Source organism: Balaenoptera ricei, chromosome 18, assembly GCF_028023285.1.
Source record: "Balaenoptera ricei isolate mBalRic1 chromosome 18, mBalRic1.hap2, whole genome shotgun sequence".
In the NCBI taxonomy this organism is placed as follows: domain Eukaryota; kingdom Metazoa; phylum Chordata; class Mammalia; order Artiodactyla; family Balaenopteridae; genus Balaenoptera; species Balaenoptera ricei.
Window position 1 is genome coordinate 79,211,683 of NC_082656.1, and position 21,901 is coordinate 79,233,583.

General features: G+C 37.3%; 1 protein-coding gene across 1 annotated transcript in view; it reads right to left on the bottom strand.

The window, feature by feature from the left end:
* Window positions 1-11,723: 11,723 nt before the first annotated feature.
* Window positions 11,724-21,901, bottom strand: part of NALF1 (NALCN channel auxiliary factor 1) — a 593,804-nt gene continuing 583,626 nt past the window's right edge. Inside the window, exon 3 of the mRNA XM_059902846.1 lies at window positions 11,724-12,474. Coding sequence (XP_059758829.1) covers window positions 12,185-12,474 — 290 coding nt within the window. The 3' untranslated portion in view covers window positions 11,724-12,184. The remainder of the gene's footprint in view (window positions 12,475-21,901) is intronic.

Below are 21,901 nucleotides of genomic sequence, written 5' to 3' on the forward strand. Positions count from 1 at the left end.
AAATAACACACAAGGGAATCCCCATAAGATAAACAGCTGATCTTTCAGCAGAAACTCTGCAAGCCAGAAGGGAGTGGCAAGACATATTTAAGGTGATGAAAAGGAAAAACCTACAACCAAGATTACTCTACCCAGCAAGGATCTCATTCAGATTTGACAGAGAAATTAAAACCTTTACAGACAAGCAACAGCTAAGAGAATTCAGCACCACCAAACCAGCTTTACAACAAATGCTAAAGGAATTTCTCTAGGCAGGAAACACAAGAGAAGGAAAAGACCTACAATAACAAACCCAAAACAACTAAGAAAATGGTACTAGGAACATACATATCGATAACTACCTTAAAAGTAAATGGATGAAATGCTCCCACCAAAAGACATAGACTGGCTGAATGATACAAAAACAAAACCCATATATATGCTGTCTACAAGAGACCCACTTCAGACCTAGGAACACATACAGACTGAAATTGAAGGGATGGAAAAAGATATTCCATGCAAATGGAAATCAAAAGAAAGCTGGCATAGAAATTCTCATATCACACAAAATAGACTTTAAAATAAAGACTATTACAAGAGACAAAGAAGCACACTACATAATGATCAAGGGATCAATCCAAGAAGAAGATATAACAATTGTAAATATTTATGCACCCAACATAGGAGCACCTCAATACATAAGGCAAATGCTAACAGCCATAAAAGGGGAAATCGACAGTAACACAATCATAGTAGGGGACTTTAACACCCCACTTTCACCAATGGACAGATCATCCAGAATGAAAATAAATAAGGAAACACAAGCTTTAAATGACACATTAAACAAGATGAACTTAATTGATATTTAGAGGACATTCCAAAACAACAGAATACACTTTCTTCTCAAGTGCTCATGGAATATGCACCAGGATAGATCATATCTTGGGTCACAAATCAAGCCTTGGTAAATTTAAGAAAGTTGAAATCTTACCAAGTATCTTTTCCAACCACAGTGCTATGAGACTAGATATCAATTCCAGGAAAAAATCTGTAAAAAATACAAACACATGGAGGCTAAACAATACACTACTTAATAACCAACAGATCACTGAAGAAATCAAAGAGAAAATCAGAAAATACCTAGAAATAAATGACAATGAAAACACGATGACCCAAAACTTGTGGGATGCAGCAAAAGCAGTTCTAAGGGGGAACTTTATAGCAATACAATCCTACCTCAAGAAACAAGCAACATCTCAAATAAACAACCTAACCTTACACCTAAAGCAATTAGAGAAAGAAAAACAAAAATCCCCCAAAGTTAGCAGAAGGAAAGAAATCATAAAGGTCAGATCAGAAATAAATGAAAAACAAATGAAGGAAATGATAGCAAAGATCAATAAAATTAAAAGTTGGTTCTCTGAGAAGATAAACAAAATTGATAAGCCATTAGCCAGACTCATCAAGAAAAAAAAGGAGAAGACTCAAATCAATAGATTTAGAAATGAAAAGGAGAAGTAACAACTGATACTACAGAAATACAAAGGATCATGAGAGATTACTACAACCAACTATATGCCAATAATATGGACAACCTGGAAGAAATGGACACATTCTTAGAAAAGCACAACCTTCCAAGACTGAATCAGGAAGAAACAGAAAATATAAACAGACCAACCACAAGCACTGAAATTGAGACTGTGATTAAAAATCTTCCAACAAACAAAAGCCCAGGACCAGATGGCTTCACAGGCGAATTCTATCAAACATTTAGAGAAGAGCTAACACCTATCCTTCTCAAACTCTTCCAAAATATAGCAGAGGGAGGAACACTCCTAAACTCATTCTACGAGGCCACCAGCACCCTGATACCAAAACCAGACAAAGATGTCACAAAGAAAGAAAACTACAGGCCAATATCACTGATGAACATAGATGCAAAAATCCTCAAGAAAATACTAGCAAACAGAATCCAACAACACATTAAAAGGATCATGCACCATGATCAAGTGGGGTTTATCCCAGGAATGCAAGGATTCTTCAATATATGCAAATCAATCAATGTGATAAACCATATTAACAAATTGAGGGAGAAAAACCATATGATCATCTCAATAGATGCAGAAAAAGCTTTTGACAAAATTCAACACTCATTTATGATTAAAACCCTCCAGAAAGTAGGCATAGAGGGAACTTACCTCAACATAATAAAGGCCATATATGACAAACCCACAGCCAACATCGTTCTCAACGGTGAAAAACTGAAACCATTTCCTCTAAGATCAGGAACAAGACGAAGTTGTCCACTCTCACCAATATTATTCAACATAGTTTTGAAATTTTTAGCCACAGCAATCAGAGAAGGAAAAGAAATAAAAGGAATCCAAATTGGAAGAGAAGAACTAAAGCTGTCACTGTTTGCAGATGACATGATACTATACATAGAGAATCTTAAAGATGCTACCAGAAAACTACTAGAGCTAATCAATGAATTTGGTAAAGTAGCAGGATACAAAATTAATGCACAGAAATCTCTTGCATTCCTATACACTAATGATGAAAAATCTGAAAGAGAAATTAAGGAAACATTCCCATTTACCATCACAACAAAAAGAATAAAATACCTAGGAATAAACCTACCTAAGGAGACAAAAGACCTGTATGCAGAAAACTGTAAGACACTGATGAAAAAATTAAAGATGATACAAACAGATGGAGAGATATACCATGTGCTTGGATTGGAAGAATCAACATTGTGAAAATGACTATACTACCCAAAGCAATCTACAGATTCAATGCAATCCCTATCAAACTACCAATGGCATTTTTCACAGAACTAGAACAAAAAATTTCACAATTTGTATGGAAACACAAAAGACCCCGAATAGCCAAAGCAATCTTGAGAAGGAAAAACGGAGCTGGAGGAGTCAGGCTCCCAGACTTTAGACTATACTACAAAGCTACAGTAATCAAGACACTATGGTACTGGCACAAAAACAGAAATATAGATCAATGGAACAGTATAGAAAGCCCAGAGATAAACCCACACACATATGGTCACCTAATTTATGACAAAGGAGGCAAGAACATACAATAGAGAAAAGACAGCCTCTTTAATAAGTGGTGCTGTGAAAACTGGACAGCTACATGTAAAAGAATGAAATTAGGACACTCCCTAACACCATACACAAAAATAAACTCAAAATGGATGAAGGACCTAAATGTAAGGCCAGACACTATAAAACTCTTAGAGGAAAACACAGGCAGAACACTCTATGACATAAATCACAGCAAGATCCTTTTTGATCCACCTCCTAGAGAAATGGAAATAAAAACAAAAATAAACAAATGGGACCTAATGAAACTGAAAAGCTTTTGCACAACAAAGGAAACCATAAACAACATGAAAAGACAACCCTCAGAATGGGAGAAAATATTTGCAAATGAAGCAACTGACAAAGGATTAATCTCCAAAATTTACAAGCAGCTCATGTAGCTCAATATCAAAAAAACAAACAACCCAATCCAAAAATGGGCAGAAGACCTAAATAGACATTTCTCCAAAGATATACAGATTGCCAACAAACACATGAAAGGATGCTCAACATCACTAATCATTAGAGCAAAGAAAATCAAAACTACAATGAGGTATCACCTCACACTGGTCAGAATGGCCATCATCAAAAAATCTACAAACAATAAATTCTGGAGAGGGTGTGGAGAAAAGGGAACTCTTGCACTGTTGTTGGGAATGTAAATTGATACAGCCACTATGGAGAACAGTATGGAGGTTCCTTAAAAAACTAAAAATAGAACTACCATACAACCCAGCAATTCCACTACTGGGCATATACCCTGAGAAAACAATAATTCAAAAAGAGTCATGTACCACATTGTTCATTGCAGCACTATGTACAATAGCTAGGACATGGAAGCAACCCAAGTGTCCATCAACAGATGAATGGATAAAGAAGATGAGGCACATATATACAATGGAATATTACTCAGCCAGAAAAAGAAATGAAATTGAATTATTTGTAATGAGTTGGATGGACCTAGAGACTGTCATACAGAGTGAAGTAAGTCAGAAAGAGAAAAATAAATACCGTATGCTAACACATATATATGGAATCTAAAAAAGAAAAAATGGTTCTGAAGAACTTAGGGGCAGGACAGGAATAAAGACAGAGACGTAGAGAATGGACTTGAGGACATGGGGACGGGGAAGGGGAAGGTGGCACGGACATATAAACACTACCAAATGTAAAATAGATAGCTAGTGGGAAGCAGCTGCATAGCACAGGGAGATCAACTTTGTGTTTTGTGACCACCTAGAGGGCTGGGATAGGGAGGGTGGGAGGGAGACGCAAGAGGGAGGGGATATGGGGATATATGTATACGTATAGCTGATTCACTTTGTTATACAGCAGAAACTAACACACCATTGTAAAGCAATTATACTCCAATAAAGATGTCCAAAAAAAAAAAAGAAATTTTACTGGTGTTCATCATGTGATTTAAAAACCAAGCTCCATACTGCTGCCCCACACCTTGTTCTGAGTTGAGCTTGATTGCTGGTCAGGACGGGGCCTCAATCCTCTCCAGTGGGAGAGCATCAGTGAACAGGAGGCAAACACAGGGGTAGACCTGGAGTGTTGCCTTCAGGATGATGAGCTGAGTCTACTAGTTACTTTGTGACAGGGATACAAATAACATTGTACCCAAGCTTCATCTCTTTTCCTCTAGTGTCACAAAAAATAAATTTTCACTTTCCGTTCACCTTTGAGAAGAGCTTGAGGGAGAAATAGAAGATTGATTGGCCAAGTTCACAGGCAAGTGAAGGAAGAAAACCGGTGTTGATCTGTTTCTAGGAATGAAGTCACATGCTGATTTGATATAGTAAATAAATATTTTGCAGGATTCAGCTGTTATTTGTCATTGCACAGGGGTATAAGATTCAAGATAGATTATTCTTAAAAGAAAGCCTTGCTTAATGTATTTTCTTTCACCTTAGATCTTTCAAAATATACTTGCATGTTTAAAGCAGCAGTGCACTAAGTGCGGTTTGTAAAGTATTCAGATAAATGCAAAATCAGTGGCATCGTGCAGTGTTGTGGGTGTTGATAAAGAGGGCTAGACTCTTAGTAAGATGCTAGCCCTCCATAAAAATATAAAAATGAAAATTTATCAAAAATTGTTTTAAAAATATGTGCAACAATATTGGATTTCTGTAGAGGTTAAATTTTGATTTCAGTTGAAGCATATGAATTTTTTTCCAAAATCAAATTTTGGAAGTAAATATCCTATATATTATTAAAATATGTGTAAATCCTCTAACCCAAGTAAAGTCAAAGTCATTGTTTGCATCTTTAAATGTATTCTTACAAGAGTATTATTGTATTAGTACTTTTCACATTCTCTGACAATTTCCTTAAGTCATTTTGAAAAGAATACTTCTTTCTGAGTCATTGTAATAAATTAGTGCATCAAAGTTTTCCCTAGAAGTTTAAAGGGTCTTGGTTGCTCTAATAAAGCAATATTTAATATATTTCACATTTTTAATATATTTTTTTTCTGATGAGATCATCTAATTCTCTTTTCAATTCTAAGAATCATAGGACAGTCTACCTGATTTAACAACAAAAACCCTGGCACTAGTATAGCTCATTTTAAAATTCTGAAGTTGAGAAAGAGAGAGCAAAAGACAGAGGGACAGAGACAGACAGAGGGAGAAACAGAACTGGTGGTGTGCGGCGGTGCAGAGAAAGAGGAGAGGGGAAGAGAGGTTAGGAAGGAGAAGGAAAAGGAGAACGAGATCAGAGTAAATGCAGGTAATTAAATCCATTTGTAAACACCCTGAATATTTTGTTTGATACATATTGGGCCTAACAGATGCGTAGGGAGATTTTAATTTAAAGTGTTTAATTGAACATGAGTATGACTTTGTAAAATTCCATATGAAATTTGAAGAGATCTAGAAAGCTATAAAAAGAGTTTCTGAAAAACCACAGGAATTAAATAAAAAGGTACGTTGTCTTAACAGGAAAGGAAAAAAAACGGAAAACTACCAAATTTTAGACTCTAATTATGGTAACAATACCTGAGAACATTTTACATATGTTTTATGTATTTATTCATCATGCTGTGTATTTTGCATATCCAAAACCTTATTTCACCGTATCACATCTCAGGAAAAGAAAACTGCATTAAATCAAAACACTTTGGCTCATCTTGACTTTTGCTTAGAGCTGTAGAAAATGTTTCACCAAGAATTTCATCAAAACGGAATCACTCTTTAAAGGCTTAGAAGAGAACTTTGTTCCTATTAGATTTCCTTTACTGATAATTTTTGCAATTTTCCCCTTTAGATTAAGGGGAAGGAAAAAATAGATAGTATTATTTCTGTTGTTTCAGATAGTGAAATCCTTGGCAAGGTCCTTAGCAACAGCCATGATTATAGCACTAAGTCATCACATGGTTTATCCAGGGCCATCATGAACGTGGATTCTGAGCCAGGATGGTGGCAGGGCCAATCCCAGTCATACAGATTGCCTTCAATCCATAGCAGTGGTCCACTGGTCTTCTGGACAGATTGATAAAAGCAGCAGAAATAATTTCCTTAACTGTGTTGCTCCATTTTTTTCATACCATATATAGATATAGTCAAGAATAAAAAATAAAAATAAGACACAAAAGAGAGAAAGAAGTTAAGTATAGTACTGAAAAATTTAAGTTAACTAATTTTTTTTTTGAGACTCAATCAACAAAATGATCTAAACTAATATATGTACTTTTAAAAAGAAGTTCAGCCAGTTCTGTTTTGAGAGGGGTCAACTGAGTCAGCAACATAATGATAGCAAGAGAAAAAGCTAATTAACTTAAGATGAATAATCTAGTCAGCCAGAGAAACAAGGCGTAAACAAACGTTAGCAATGTCTTTTATATCTTTTTAGTATTTTTAATATTAAATTTAAAAAGTTTGCCATTTAAGAAATAAAGCATTTCTGTAGCTGCTAGTGTACCACATAAAGTTGTAGTGAAACCTGCATTTTTCACATCATTCTTAGTCTCTCAGAATTGGGTGGTATTACTACTTTGGCTCTATGTTTTTATTTACTCAAAAATTGTACTTGAGTGAATTTAGAATAAGAATTTTAAAACAACATATGAGTTTATATAGTTGTCCTTATTTTTAATATATCACACATCATCAACAAAAATTAAAAAAATGGAAATATTGTTTCAGTGCAAACATTAAGGTACTTATTATGATATGGAAATTAAAGTCACATGGGGGAAAAGGAAGAAAAGGTAAAGAGAAAAAGTAAAAGAACAGTCAAGTCGTCCCCACTGCCCCCGCCCCGGCCGGCCACATGCTTGCTGGATTGGACCCGGGCCACGGCAGTGAAAGCTCCAAATCCTAACCACTAGACCACCAGGGGACTCCCTAATTCAGAGTTTTTCTAATGTCCATATAGAATTTTAAATTTTGCTTTGATTTTCCCATCTTATTATGTCATCTATTTTGCAGTGAAATGGCCGATGGGAAATGGACATAAGTTGAAATTTGCTTTTCAAAACCAGTGGCTTCCTCGTTAGCCAGCACTCAGACAACTGGAATCTTGCAGCAGCCAGTGTTGCAGTGAGCTGGGGGTTTAAGGAGAGACAGTCACTGTTTCTATACCTGTAGGTCAACAGCCTATATCCACAGATCAATGTCCAGAGTCTGACTTCCAACTAAAGTTTTAAGGGTAAAAGTGTTTGAAGCTGTTATAGTTGGAAATATGGAGTGGGTAAGACACATGCCGAGACACTCACATATCTATTAGGTGGGTGAGAGGGGGGTGGAAGGGGAAAAGAGATAAGAATTAGTGAAATAAGAAGATTAATCAAGAGCCTTGCTTAATCCATTAATTTACTGAGACTTAATTTACTTAGACTTAATCAATAACTTCTCAGGCTTCCTAGTTTTTTTCACTGTGATTTCATTGCATGGAAGTTGTAGTACTAATTTAAGACAAAAGAGATATCAACTCAGCATAGACATATATTCATACAGAATAAATTTAAATTTACTGCAGTGTTTTTGCTTAAGGAACCAGAGGCACCCTCTTGTTCTCTCTCTCTCTATATATCTATCTCACTATAAAAATATGCCAGAGATATATAACCCTTTCTCCCTATATACACACATGGATGCATATATAGTCAAATACCCGTCTGTAGTTATAGTGAAAATAAGATGCAGTTTTCATTTCTTTGCAGATTGTATGCTTCCAGTTGCAATAACACTGTAAATTTGGCTGTTACCAAGAAATAACTAAAACAATGCCTGAGACTGATCAATATTTTAATGTTGTCCAGATACCAAATGTCATCTGCCAATTCAGATATTTGACATATGGATCTGACACCCAACTACATCTTTCATTTATTTTTTTTTCCTGGTAAAAATGAGGTTTTTATTCATTCATGGAAAAATCCATTTTTATTTTCCTTCCCTCCTCCCTCCCTTCCTTCCTTCCTTCCTTCCTCCCTCCCTCCCTTCCTTCCTTCCTTCCTTCCTGTCTGCTTTTTTCCTTGCTGTGTTCCTGCCTTCTTTTATTTTAATGACTACAGGTCCTAGTAATTAACAGTACCAATTCATTGGTAAGGAACTAAATTGCTTTTTTTTATCATGGTGTCATTTAAAAGAACAACTTTTGCTTACTATTTGTGGGTGAGGGGAACAATACTATCTTTTTAATGAAGGAGAAGTCAATATAATGTACCACCAAACATCAATGCAATAAGGAGTCATATATAACTCCACTTATGTTAGTTGACATTTGGTTTTGCAGTATCAACATATTCTTCAAACTGGGATTTCTCTATTGCAGAAAAAATAAGACAATAATAACTATGGAGAAGTCTGTTTCATACATTTGTGAAGAATATTATTTTCTTGATTTTCAACTTGTTTTCAGAAATAATTGTTTTAATACCATAATTCATTATCTAGTATGCAGTGGATATCCACTATGAGGAAAATAGAACAAGACGATGATTACAAAGGTGCAAGGTCTGAATATTTTCTGTGCAGAACATCAAGCATGTCATCAAGTAGGAAAACCACTGCAAATGATCCATGGATGTAGTGAGATTTCCATCACCAACTGGCTGCATCACAAATCATCAATGGTTGTTTCTTGACTTTGTAAAGGAGTCATTGCCTATTTGGATTCTTTAGCCGATCGCAGGAATAGCTGCTTTAGTTCACTGTGTCAGTGGAAATGTCATAGGCAAATGGTTACACATTTACGATCATGAATACTAGGCACGGCGACCCTTCTCACGTCAGAGTACATGTGGCAAGAAAAAAATCTGACCAGAATTACAGTTGATTCCAACTCTGGCTGACTTGCCATTCCCCTTCCCACCCCACCATCTCTTCCTCACCTAAGCGAGAATTTCATATTTACAATACTGCATGGTTTTTCCCAGCTCTTGAACTTGTCTTTTGGAGGGCTTACCTCCCATGTAAAGCAGTGGTGTTTTGGTTTCCCTCTTTTGGCCGCCATTCTCCCCAAACTAAAGCTAAAACATGGGCAGGTGGAACCATCCAGTCTCCTTATTCTGGCAAAGAATCTTTATCAGTTGCAAAAAATATTAATAGAAAATGAAACCCCATTGTTAAGGGATGCTATTTGTCATCACTTTGCCCTGTGTCTAGAAATAGTAACTTCTTGTCATCCCAATAAGAGTGGGTGCAACTTGCATCTTCTGTTGTGTCATTTTCCTGAAAGAATGGAAATGCCTCTGGCATGAACAGAAGCACAAGAAACACTGAAGAAACAGTGGGATGGTGTTTGTCGGGCAGAGGTAGATGAAGGTCACGACAAACTTGGTTCTGGTCATGTACCTTAAAGTCATTAAGAGGTCAGTGGAAAAAGAGCTCATCTGATACGTTCTTCCCCTTGAGTCGTCACCCACCCCTCCCCCTCCAGTCATGGCTCCCTAACCCTTCTCATCCCACCCCCAGCTCCACTGAAATCTAGAATCCCCCACTAATTAGGCTTTACCAAAGCTCACTTCTATAAGTCTCGCAAAATTCAGTGCAGTTAATATGCGCCAGAGCCACTGCCCACCCACTGTCCCCAGAAATAGTACCATTATTTCCATAAATTACAAATGCTGTGCCTGTGTGTGTGTGCACGTGTGAAAGTGTGTTTGCATTTGAATAAAAAACAAATTTCAAAAAAGGAACAAAAACTGGAGAATTTTGCATTTTTGGTGGTTTTTTTTGTATTTGCGCAGACCATTTTAGGATTTTCAGTCTCAACAAAACACTATTAAAACAAAGAATCTAGTAAAATATTTGTGCATGTTCTGCTAAACAATTCTAGCAATTTTATTAAGCAATACCTTTATTATTTTGAATATTCTTAACAGACTGGAACAAAACAGTTTTTTTTTTTTTTATTCAAAACAAAATATGCATACTGTAACGCGTGTCGCAGAGTTAGGTATGATGCAGAGATTAAAGTTTTGTTTCAACATAAACAAATGCCTGGGGGAATTTCATAGCTAGAAAGTTAAGAACTAAATTTTGTTCGCTAAGAGGACCTTTTCCATGGTTTTCCTTCATCTGCCAGCTATACAGCAATCATCCCTGAAATGCAGTTCCCGAGTGTAGTTAGAGAATAGTAAAGAATGTGAAGTGGTTCTTTTAAAATTATTTGTTTTGTTTGTTTGTTTTAAAAACAGCCCTTATTAACTCTTCCTTCCACTGATTCTACTGTAAACTCATAAAAGCCTTTTTTTTTTTTTTTTTTTTTTTTTTTTTTAGAAAGCAAATTCATAGACACTCAGCAGGTAAAATGTTCCCACAAAAAGAAAAAATACAAACAGAGCGATCCGATTTCTCCTCTTGTCTTCAACTATCTAGAGCATGTGAGAGTGGTAACGTTTCTGTACTTGAATGAAAATGGCTAACCTAGTTTTTGAAAAGTTCTTTTTGATAATGCAGAATTGCATACACTTTATACCTGGAGTAATTAAAAACTGTATGTGGGGGAAATACTGGGGTGAAATGGTCTAGATTCTGTATGCTGCAGGTGTCTGAGCACGTCTGCAAGCCCTCCACAACGAGGAGGAAAGGAGGAAAAAGAAGCCCAGATTTGGGTCCTCAGAATCCTGTTCCTGTGACAATGGCCAAAAGGTGCTCGTGTAGTCCTGCAACAGAACTGAAATCCCAGCGAAAGCCCAGCCACCTGCAACTTCAGGGCAGGACTCCCTACCTCCTTACACCCCATTCTGGGCAGCTGCTTCCAGCCACCTGACCAGTGAGGAAGGCCTGGGCCCTTGGAAGGGGGAGCTGGACCAACCGAGTTCACGGTAGTTTTCTTTGCTTTTGTTTTATTTTCAACGTAAAGATGTGCTAACTGTCTGACCCCACCTGTTATGGAGAGCACTTGTTTGTTCGGCTAGAAAGGGCCCCCCTGGGTCTGCTCCGTTGCGGGTTTGTGCAGCAGCGGCTCAGGGGCCCAGCGGAGCGTGCACTGCGCCCACTCACAGCAGCTGCGACAAGGACAGAAGCAAGCGGATGTCGTCTGCTGTGGGCGGGGAAGGCCCGGGGTGGGCAGGCTGGGAGGGGCGTGGGTTCCAGAGGCAGGAGGGAGAGTCAGGGAGTTTTTTTATTTTTATTTTTTTGTTGTTTTCTTTTTTTTGTCTTTTTTATTTTTTTATGTTTTTTTTGTGTGTGTTGTTGTTGTTTGCTATACCGCGAGGTCATAGCCGTCATTCCGCTAATAGAAACTGACAGGACATGAGACAGAACTATCTGAGGAACACACACAATGACTAGAAATATATATATAGAGAGAGACAGTGAAAAGACTTAGTTTACCTCTGAGAAACCATCCCCCCAAATAAATCCTGTATTAACAAGTGCAAAAACAAACCAAACAGATAAACCCAAATCAAAAGGAAAGCAAAGAAAACCTCCAAACATTAAAACACAGTGTATAAAATGGTGTGAGAAATTGAAGTCACTTTCCAGCCTTTTAGTCCATAAAAAGCTGTGTGTGTGTGTCCTTGTTTGGATTCAGGCCCCTCTTTTCCAGTTTTGCCCTCCAGGCCCTGCACGAAGTGATGCGCGGGTCGGAGCACCCAGGCCGTGACGCCAGTGGCCAGGGCGGCGGGCATGCTCCAGGGTCCAGCGTCCTTACTCCTTGCTGGCCGAGCGCTCGTCAAGTGCGTGGACACCCCCGAAGCCCAGGGCCGTGGCGTTCTGCGCCGCCGAGGCCGTGAGAACTGTGTGAAGGAGTATCAGCACGAGGACACACAGCCTGAGTCTGCTGGGGCCCAGCCTGGGTGCCGCTGAAGCTGGGAGCGACGTCCTGGGACAGGAGCCGCCTCTGTCCACCGTCCCCTTGGAGGGGGTGTTGGATTTTGCCTCTCTCCTGACGTCACAGCATTCTGGTTCATCATTGGTTAGAAAGGTTTCGTAGAGCCCTGGGGGGTGAAGAAAGGGCAAGGTTAACAGGCGAGAGGAAGATGGGTAGGAAGGCGCTCAGAGCGGACGGCAGCGGGTACTTTAACATCTGATCCACAACATCTTACGGCAATGGAACATTTTGTAAAGGAGAGTCAAGTCCATACAATCTGGGTCAATGGTCAACCGTGCTCTCAAACCAGTACTTTTAGGTTCCTCACTGCTCTTATTGTACTCTTGGTGGTCATCCATGAAAGTTCTGGGTTGTGATGAATACAGGATATAAGATTTCATTAGGTCAAAACCAGAACCTAAGGTTCTGGATCAACTTGGTGACCAGGAACATTCAACCACCATTTTCTCTTTAACAGGAATGTGATTAATTAATGCAATGCGTAAAGTGACACCCACTAGTTATGAGTTAGCATATTTAGCATATTTTATTTATGAAACCACCAACCAATCATAATACTGGAGCTACAGGAACCATGTTACTAATCGCTTCCTCTCAGGAACCTCACCAAGGCTCACATCTCCCTTTCTTGGTGAATGGGCTTAACATCTACACACCCAAAGCGTGACCATTTCCATTTGTAAATACTTCTCTTATTCTTCCATTTGCTATTCTATTGATGACTGCCTACATTGAAGCCTGTATTGTCTTTTGCCTGGACCACTGAGGGAGGAGTCTCTGCCTCATCCTTCTCCCTTTCCCATCCTCCAGCATCACTTTTTAGTGATTGTGGGTCTAGCTCACTCTCTCGCTCTCTCTTACTCTCTCTTCCTTTTTTCTCTTCCCTCATCACAGAACCTCTCCTCTTTCTCCCTTCTCTTTCCCCTTCTTCCTCTAAAAACACACATCGTTCTTATTTTTAAATTGATAAGTGGAGACTTTCGAAGTGACGAAAAAGAATAAAACAACTGGCTATCTAAACCTTCCAATCTCGTTTCTTGCTAGATTATAAAATTTTTACATGGTCGCTTAAGCCATTTTGTATCCTTTTTTTTAACTTGACTGAAACGTTTTTTCATGAGATTTAGTATGAAGTTCCTACACAAATTTTATTCTGTTACTCTCAAGCTTGAAAAACTTAAAAATGACGATAGAGTAGTTGTTAGGGTTAAATACGATGTTGTATGCAAAGTGCTTGGCTCAGTGCCTGGCACAGAGAAATAACTTGAAAAATTTGACTACTGTGAATTATAATCACTATTAATAGTGCCTCATTGACTCGACCTTACTCATGAAATCTAGTCTCCTTTCCTCTCTCTCCAGACTCACTGCTCAGTGCTCCAGACACCCTTAACTCTTGGCTGATCTCAGAACACGTGACACTTCCACCCACATATGTACCACGGCTCAAGCTTTCTTTCTGGAATTTTCTCCATCAATTCATAGAACTAACTCTCATTTCTCCTTCAGGTTCAGCTCACATGGAATTCCCTTTGTGAAGCCTACATTCATAGTCCTGGGCTCCTAGTGCATTTTGTGTAACACTTCAATAGAGCAATTATTATTTTTTCTTTTAATCACAATTGCTCATTTTCATGTCAATTTCCTTACTTATGTGTCCCCATAAGAGCAAGAACTATACAGTATCAGCCTCGTGTTCCCAATATGTTGCAGAATGCCTGAATAAAATAGGTACTTAACGAGATTTGTTACACGAATAAGCTCAATATATATTTATTCAATAAAGAGTCTATTAAATAATATACACTGCAACCTTCAGTTTCTTTAAAAAAATGACCACGATATCCTTATAATGATGCTTACAATATTCATTTCTTCTTAGGCATTCAAAGGTAAACTTCACCTTCGCCTAGGTAGAATATGGAAAAAAAAACTGAATTAATGAGGTCTGCAGCTCTGACATTTTTATTGTATGTATTTTATTCTTTTTTCAAATAAGATACCTCACTAGTAGACTAATCGTTTATTGAAGTATACGTTTTCCAAAATTATATTCTACAAAGAAGAGAGTTTATAGTTCAGATTATAACAATAGAAATCTAAAGGTCATTTAGGTCAACATTTTAGAATGTTAACAGTCAGAATATCTTTAACAATGTCATCCAGATAAGAAGCTCTTCCAAAGTTGCTCAGAAGCCAGCTCACTGATTTAGACCTAAAGTCATTTCAGAAAAAATAAGGCAATTTGTTCAGGTCAATCAATGTACTCTTCTTTTGGACTAAAAAATTAATACTCTTTCTTTTTACATTGTCCATCTTTTTAATAAGAATTTTTATTCAGAGTTATACATGCATATTGTAATCAAATAATTCTACAAGATATTTTATAAAAAAAATTTCCTCCACCTCCTCCATCCCAAACTCTTCCTTCTCAGAGGCAAATATTGCACTTTTTTATTTGTTTCTGTATTTCTGGAAATAACCTGTTTTATGCTTTTTGTGATTTTTCATTTTTTATCACTATCACTAGTAGATTCCTCCCCCCCCCGACCCCGCCCCAGGACATGTGAGGATAAAACATTCATTCTGCACCTTCTCCAGCCCATAGGTGACCCCCTTCCTCTATGGTAGTAAGTTTAATACTCGGTGTTCCTTTATTGGGATGCTGTAAAAACAATTCTCAACTCAGACGTGCAGTAAACTTTCATTTTCCATTCCAATTCCACTTTGTTTTTCCTAGAGCTAATACTTACTAATTCTTAGAGTTTTCTACGTAGTTACTAATTCAGCACCCAATACTTTGCCAGCTCTTTCCTATCAGTTGTATTTTCCTGAAGAACTATCTCCTGGAGTCTTTTACCATCTGGACTGGTGGCTTTTATGCCTAATGCATAGATTCCAGCCTGAAAACTCCAATGAACCTTCCTCTTGGGGATGCTGGCTGCCTCTTTCCCATGGATTTCCTATCTCCTGTTCCTTATACCTCTTTGCTTATTTTGGTGGACTCGGCATCTAGTATTTTCATAAGGACAAACTCTTGGGAGTAAATTTCTGAGAAGCTGTATGCCTAAAAATGTTTGCCTCATGTTTAATTGATTGTTTGGCTGAGTATGGAATTCTGGCTTAGAAATTCTTATCCTTTAGCTTTATTTGAGCGATACTCCCATATTTAGTTGTTGAACCTCTGGGACCTGTCCTTTAATTTTCTTATCATCTCCCTTGTTCATCACTTCATCCCTTGCTCTGCTTTCTGGAGGATTTGGTGAGCTTTACCATGAAATAATTTTTACTGAGTTTTTCTTTTTTTAAAAAAAATCACGTTTTAATTTCCAAGAGCTCTTTTATATGCTCTGAATTTTTTTTTTTTTGAAGTGACTGTTCTCATTTCACAGTTGCAATATATTCTTTTATCACTCTGAGATTTTTACAGCACTTTTATTTGTCGTGTTTTATTTCCTCCCTGCATGCATTCTGTTTTCTCCAGATCGCTTTTTTCTTCTTTGTCTCTTACTTTTTACGTGGGAAGCCCTCCTCATGTCTGTCACCCAGTCCAACAACTTTCTTCAACCATCTCCAAAAAATAGTTCCCCTCCCACAAAGAAATATGCCAGCACTTTTCTCTGGAGAGGGAGGCATGGGTTATGGAGATCTGACTGCCTCATATACAGACTTCCACCTGGTCTCCCTTATGTTGTCACCTCCTCCAAAGTATTTCATGCTGTCAATTCCTGTGTCTGGAGAGAGTCTTGGATGGAAATCTGGTTGACTCTTTGCTTCCTCTCTGCTGCTTTAGCATTCACTTTTCTAGGTGTCACCAAATCATTTCACATGCACCAATTTTCTTTCTAGTTTCTAAGAGGGTTTGGTTGTTGTCTCCTTATCCATTCTTCTGTCCTTTTGGATTTATGCCTAATAACGATTTCTTTTCTCTTGGGTCCGCCTAGGAAACTTTACTGCACTTTTCTCTGCACCGGTCTGCTTTGTCCTGATCTCTGACTCACTCCTCCAGCCAGGAATGCTGCCTGTGGCTGGATTCTGCCTCAGTGTCTCCCCAGAAACTGAAGACACAGGGCACCTGCGAAGGGCCAAGCCAGCCTCAAATTTTTTTCCCTCTGCTGAATCCTTGTTCCCTAACTCCCTCACAGGTACAGTTCTGAGTTCTCTCTAGTAAACCGTCTGGATACAGATGCTTCCTGGGAAAGCCTACCTATAGCAGCCAACTCTTCCTCATCCTTCAAAGAAACTATACGAACATATTACCAAATGAAAATAAATAAGATCTCAAACAATCTCATTGCACAAATATATAAGAGATTGGGATTAGGAAAGGAAAAGAGCAATTTTTTTCAGTTAATGAAATGTTGTTCTTCTACAGTTTGCTACAAAATGTTCTATCTGCAATCTCTAATGAATCATTACCTATTTGACATTGAAAATAATAGTAGCAGCAATTATTCTATCTTATAGTACCAACCTCATGAATTATTTTTGACTTAAATAATACACATAAACTGTCTAGAACAGTGCCTGGCAGGTGGTAAAATGTCACGTAATATTAATTATTCCTCTTACAAGTTGGGATAAATAGTAGAGTCAGAATTTATTGTTAGGAAGGGCTTTAAAGAACATCTAATTCAAATTCTTTTTCTGTTTTCAATTAGTCTAAGCCACTCACAGAAAAGCCTTATTTTTTACAGCTCAAAACAATTATTCTAGTATAGTCAGTATAAATAACATCTAAGTACAGGAAAGACATTCTAAGGAAATCCTTAAAATAAACAAATATTATTTCAATATAACCCTTTATTATCTCAGTAATTTACATTTTGCCATCTTTAAATCCAGGAATATGAGACTAATTTTTCAAATATTTGAACTAGTAATATGCTTTACAATATCTTTCCAAATGCAAAAGTTTCTAAAACAGTGAAGTAAAAAGAAGGGGGAAAATTACCCCAAACCTGATTTCATTAGGATGAAAAAAGAAACAAGAAGAAACTGTTGGAATTTGTTTCCTCAACTTTTTATTAACACGGACACACATATACAGTCAGACCTCATTTTATCGCACTTCACTTTATTGAGCTTCACAGATATTGTGTTTTTTACAAATTGAAAGTTTGTGGTGACTCTGCCCAGTAAGTCTAAGGTGCCACTTTTTTCTATTTTTCATTTGCTCACTTTGTGTCTCTGTGTCACATACTGGTAATTCTTGCAGTATTTCAAACTTTTCCACTTTATTATATTTGTTATGATGATCTGTGATCAGTGATCTTTGATGTTACTACCAAAATTGTTTTGGGGGTGCCACAAACTGTGTCCACATAAGATGGCAAACTTAATCAATAACTGTGGTGTGTTTGCTCCACCGACTGGCCATTCCCCGTCTCTCCCCGTCTCCCTCAGGCCTCCCTATTCCCTGAGACACAACAATATTGAAATTAGGCCAATTAATAACCCTACGATGGCCTCTAAGTGTTCAAGTGAAAGGAAGGGTCACATGTCTCTCACTTTATATCAAAAGCTAGAAATGATTAAGCTTAGTGAGGAAGGCATGTTGAAAACTGAGATAGGCTGAAACCTAGACCTTTTGTGCAAAACAGTCAGATTGTGAATGCAAAGGAAAACTTCTCGAAGGAAGTTAAATGTCTACTCCAGTGAACACAGGAATAATGAGAAAGTGAAACAGCCCTAGTGCTGATATGGAGAAAGTTTGAGTGGTCTGGATAGAAGATCAAACCAGCCACAACATTCCCACAACATTAGGCAAAGCCTAATCCAGAGCAAGGCCCCATCTCTTCAATTCTATGAAGGCTGAGAGAGGGGAGGAAGCTGCAGAAGAAAACTTGGAAGCTAGCAGAGGTTGGTTGATGTGGTTTAAGGAAAGAAGCCATCACCATAACATAGAAGTGCAAGGTGAAGCAGCAAGTACTGCTGCAGAAGCTGTAACAAGTTATCCAGAAGATCTAGCTAAGAGAATTAATGAAGGTAGTTACACTAAACAACAGATTTTCAATGTAGATAAAACAGCCTTATACTGGAGGAAGATGCCATTTAGACTTTCATAGCTAGAGAGAAGTCAATGCCTTTAAGTGTCAAAGGACAGGCTGACTCTCTTATTAGGCGCTAAAGTAGCTGGTGACTTTGAATTGAAGCCAGTGCTCATTTACCATTTCTAAAATCCTTAAGAATTATGCTAAATCTACTTTGCTCATGCTATTAATGGAACAACAAAGCCTGGGTGACAGTACATCTGTTTACTGAATATTTTAAGCCCACTATTGCAATCTACTGCTCAGAAAAAGATTCCTTTCAAAATGTTACTGCTCATTGATGACGCACCTGGTCACCCAAGAGCTCTGATGGAAATAGACAATGAGATTAATGCTATTTCCATGTCTGCTAACACGACATCCATTCTGTAGCCCGTGGATCAAGGAGTAATTTTGACTTTCAAGTTATTACTTTTAAGTAATAGCTTAAAAAATTCATTTTGTAAGGCTGTAGATGCCATAGATAGTGATTCCTCTGATGGATCTGGGCAAAGTCAATTGAAAACCTTCTGGAAAGGATTCACCATTAGAGACACTATTAAGAACATTCCTGATTCATGGGAGGAAGTCAAAGTATCAACATTAACAGGAGTTTGGAAGAAGTTGATTCCAACTCTCATGGATGACTTTCAGGGGTTCAAGACTTCACTGCAGGACGTAACTGCAGATGTGGTAGAAATAGCAAGAGAGCTGGAATTAGAAGTGGAGCCTGAAGATATGACTGAATTGCAGTCATCTCATGATCAAACTTGAAAGGATGAGGAGTTGCTTCCTATAGATGAGCAAAGAAAGTGACTTAACGTTATCTCCATTCATTTTACATCTCTGATATATCATTGTCCATTATTTTAATTTTTCTTGATCTTTTTATATTTTTCTCTGCACTGTGTTCTTCATCTAAGAATTTCACAATGATTGGAAAGGAGAGTTCCAACCATTTACCCATATTGTCCGATCTGTAGTGCTTGGTCTTGCCTTCATCCTCATACAATAACATTTCCAAACATTTTAAAATGTTTCTTTACCATTCCCTTTGTTGTCTATCACTTGCTGTGTGAACTTAAGTGCGTATCTTCTCATAATTTGTTAAATATGTGCAGTTATTAATTCTCCTAGAATTACATTTTTAAAAAATCACACACACTTGGACAAATTTGTCTAATTATCAGGATCACTGATGAGGAAGTTATCTAAATTTTGCTTCCTCCAACTCCTAATCCCTCATCATTTGGGGGGGCTATATAATCAGATGTTTGAAACTTATTTATTGTTAAATTACTAACATTTTTATATCTTCCCTCCCAGTAATGATTAATAACATTTGCATATTGTTTTATATGTACCTTATTCACGGATTATTTGGTTGCAATTAATAGAAACTCACTGGAGCTAATTTAGGCAACAAAACAAAACAAAACCTAGAGCAGCTAATGGGAGGAATATGTGAAAAATTCAAGCCTATTCCATGAGACACAAGACTGAGAGCACACAAGGGAACATGAAGAACTAAATTAAGAAATAGCATGGCCATCAGAACTAAGGGTGCTCCCTACAGCACTGGAATGATCTCTGTTTCCTGCTGCCCATCTCCCTCATTTATCTTTGGGCTTTTTCCTGGAGATAGGACTTCATTGTTTTGTTCTCTTAATTCAGTGTCATAGGGGACTGACTGGAATTGCTGGGTTCCAGTGACATGCTCCTGGGGATGCAGATCGACTTGACTTATTTGACTGGTTTATGCTGGTCTCATCAGCCACACCAGAGAGAGATTCCCACAAAACAAACATAGCTGTGCATGTTGGTTCACTCTCTGAAAGAAAAACGTGAAGTCAGGGTTTTTCTTTCTGGTCAAATATGATATTTTCCACCTTGGAGCTTGTAGGCTGTTTCCTTCATTCTCAAAATTCAAGAATGTTTGGAATTTGATCTAATTTCCTTAACTTTGCCAGAATGGGAAGAACCACTTTAATCTGCCAGTAAGAGTGTCTCTAAGCTCAGGAAAGATATTTCCCAGTCTTCGTTTGGTTGTTATTTCTTTTGTTTCCTGTGTATTATGTGTTTTCAATTTATCACATTCCTTCTCATCATTTTTATAGTTTTGGTCTCCACCTTGGACTTTGCCTCTGTCTTCTTCAAGCTTATCCTCCACTGTGCTTACTTCAATCTCTATATGGTTGATACTACACGTGTATAACATATTTGCAATTGTTTTCTGTTGCCCTGCAATATATATATATATGTATTATATATATTAATCTAAATTAATTGTTATGTTTGCCTGCTTCCCAGCCAAATTTCCTTTCCACGTTTCTCCCCTTGTTTTAAAGGGTCTGTATGCCCTTGAATTTTATTGAGAACAGATGCTTTCTAAAATTACCCTTGTAGTAACTTTTCTTAAATATATGCTATCATTCTGTCTCTCAAACTCTGTCTTCCTTCTTTTATGTGAAGTATATTTTATTAGGTTCCATATTTCATTTCCTCTGTGTTAAAAGTTGAATAGATTTGCCCTCCAAATATATCTTAAAGACCTAAATCCTAGTACCTCAAAAGGTGACCTTATTTGGAAATAAGGTTTTAAGAGACTTAATCCAGTTAAGATGAGGTCATTGGCAGGGTGTGGAGGGTAGGCGTGCATAATCCACTATGACTTTTGTTGGTTTTTGTTTTGCTTTTTGTTTGTTTTTATGTTGGGAGTGAGTACCTTCATAATTCTATACAGTGTGTTCATATGTCTATTTCTTAATCCAGTGATTTTAGGTCATATCTATTCTCAACTGACAAAGTTGAGTAGATTCATGTCTGTATAGTTCTCTCCTATCCCATTAATCTCATATTTGACCAGCCACTGCTTTTGTTCTAAACTATGGTTACATCTTCTTACATGTTTTCATTCTGTATGTTAATTTTGAAAATTGAAAGTGAAAGAAAAAAAATTCTTAGAGTTCATGTAATGCCATTTCATTACAGTAATATCATTCAAAGAATTTAAAATATCAGGCAAAATAGATGGTTACTTTTTACATTTTATCAATTCATAAAAATCATAAAAATTTTAGATAGCTTTATATTTGACTCACGATTCTCTTGCACATTTTTTCTGAGATTCTAGTTGTCTTTCATTCTTCATATAATCAGGAAAAATATTATATCTTCATCCCTATGTCACTAAATCCATTTCATAATCATAACAATTTCCGTGTTCTAATATGAACAGGTTATTTTCAATGCACAGATATTATCTTATGATTTATTTTACTCCACCACGAATATTGAGAACCTACATTACCCTCTTTCTTGTAATACTCTTTTGTTCTACTAGAGTAAAACTACAAGTAATGTTTCAGATGGGATATGTAGAAGGTAAACTTTCAAGAATATACACATTTAATTGAAACAGACTTCATTCTCCTATTTGAAAGACATTTTGCCTGGGTATAGGATCCCAGACTCACAATCTCTTCTTCTGATAACTTTGGA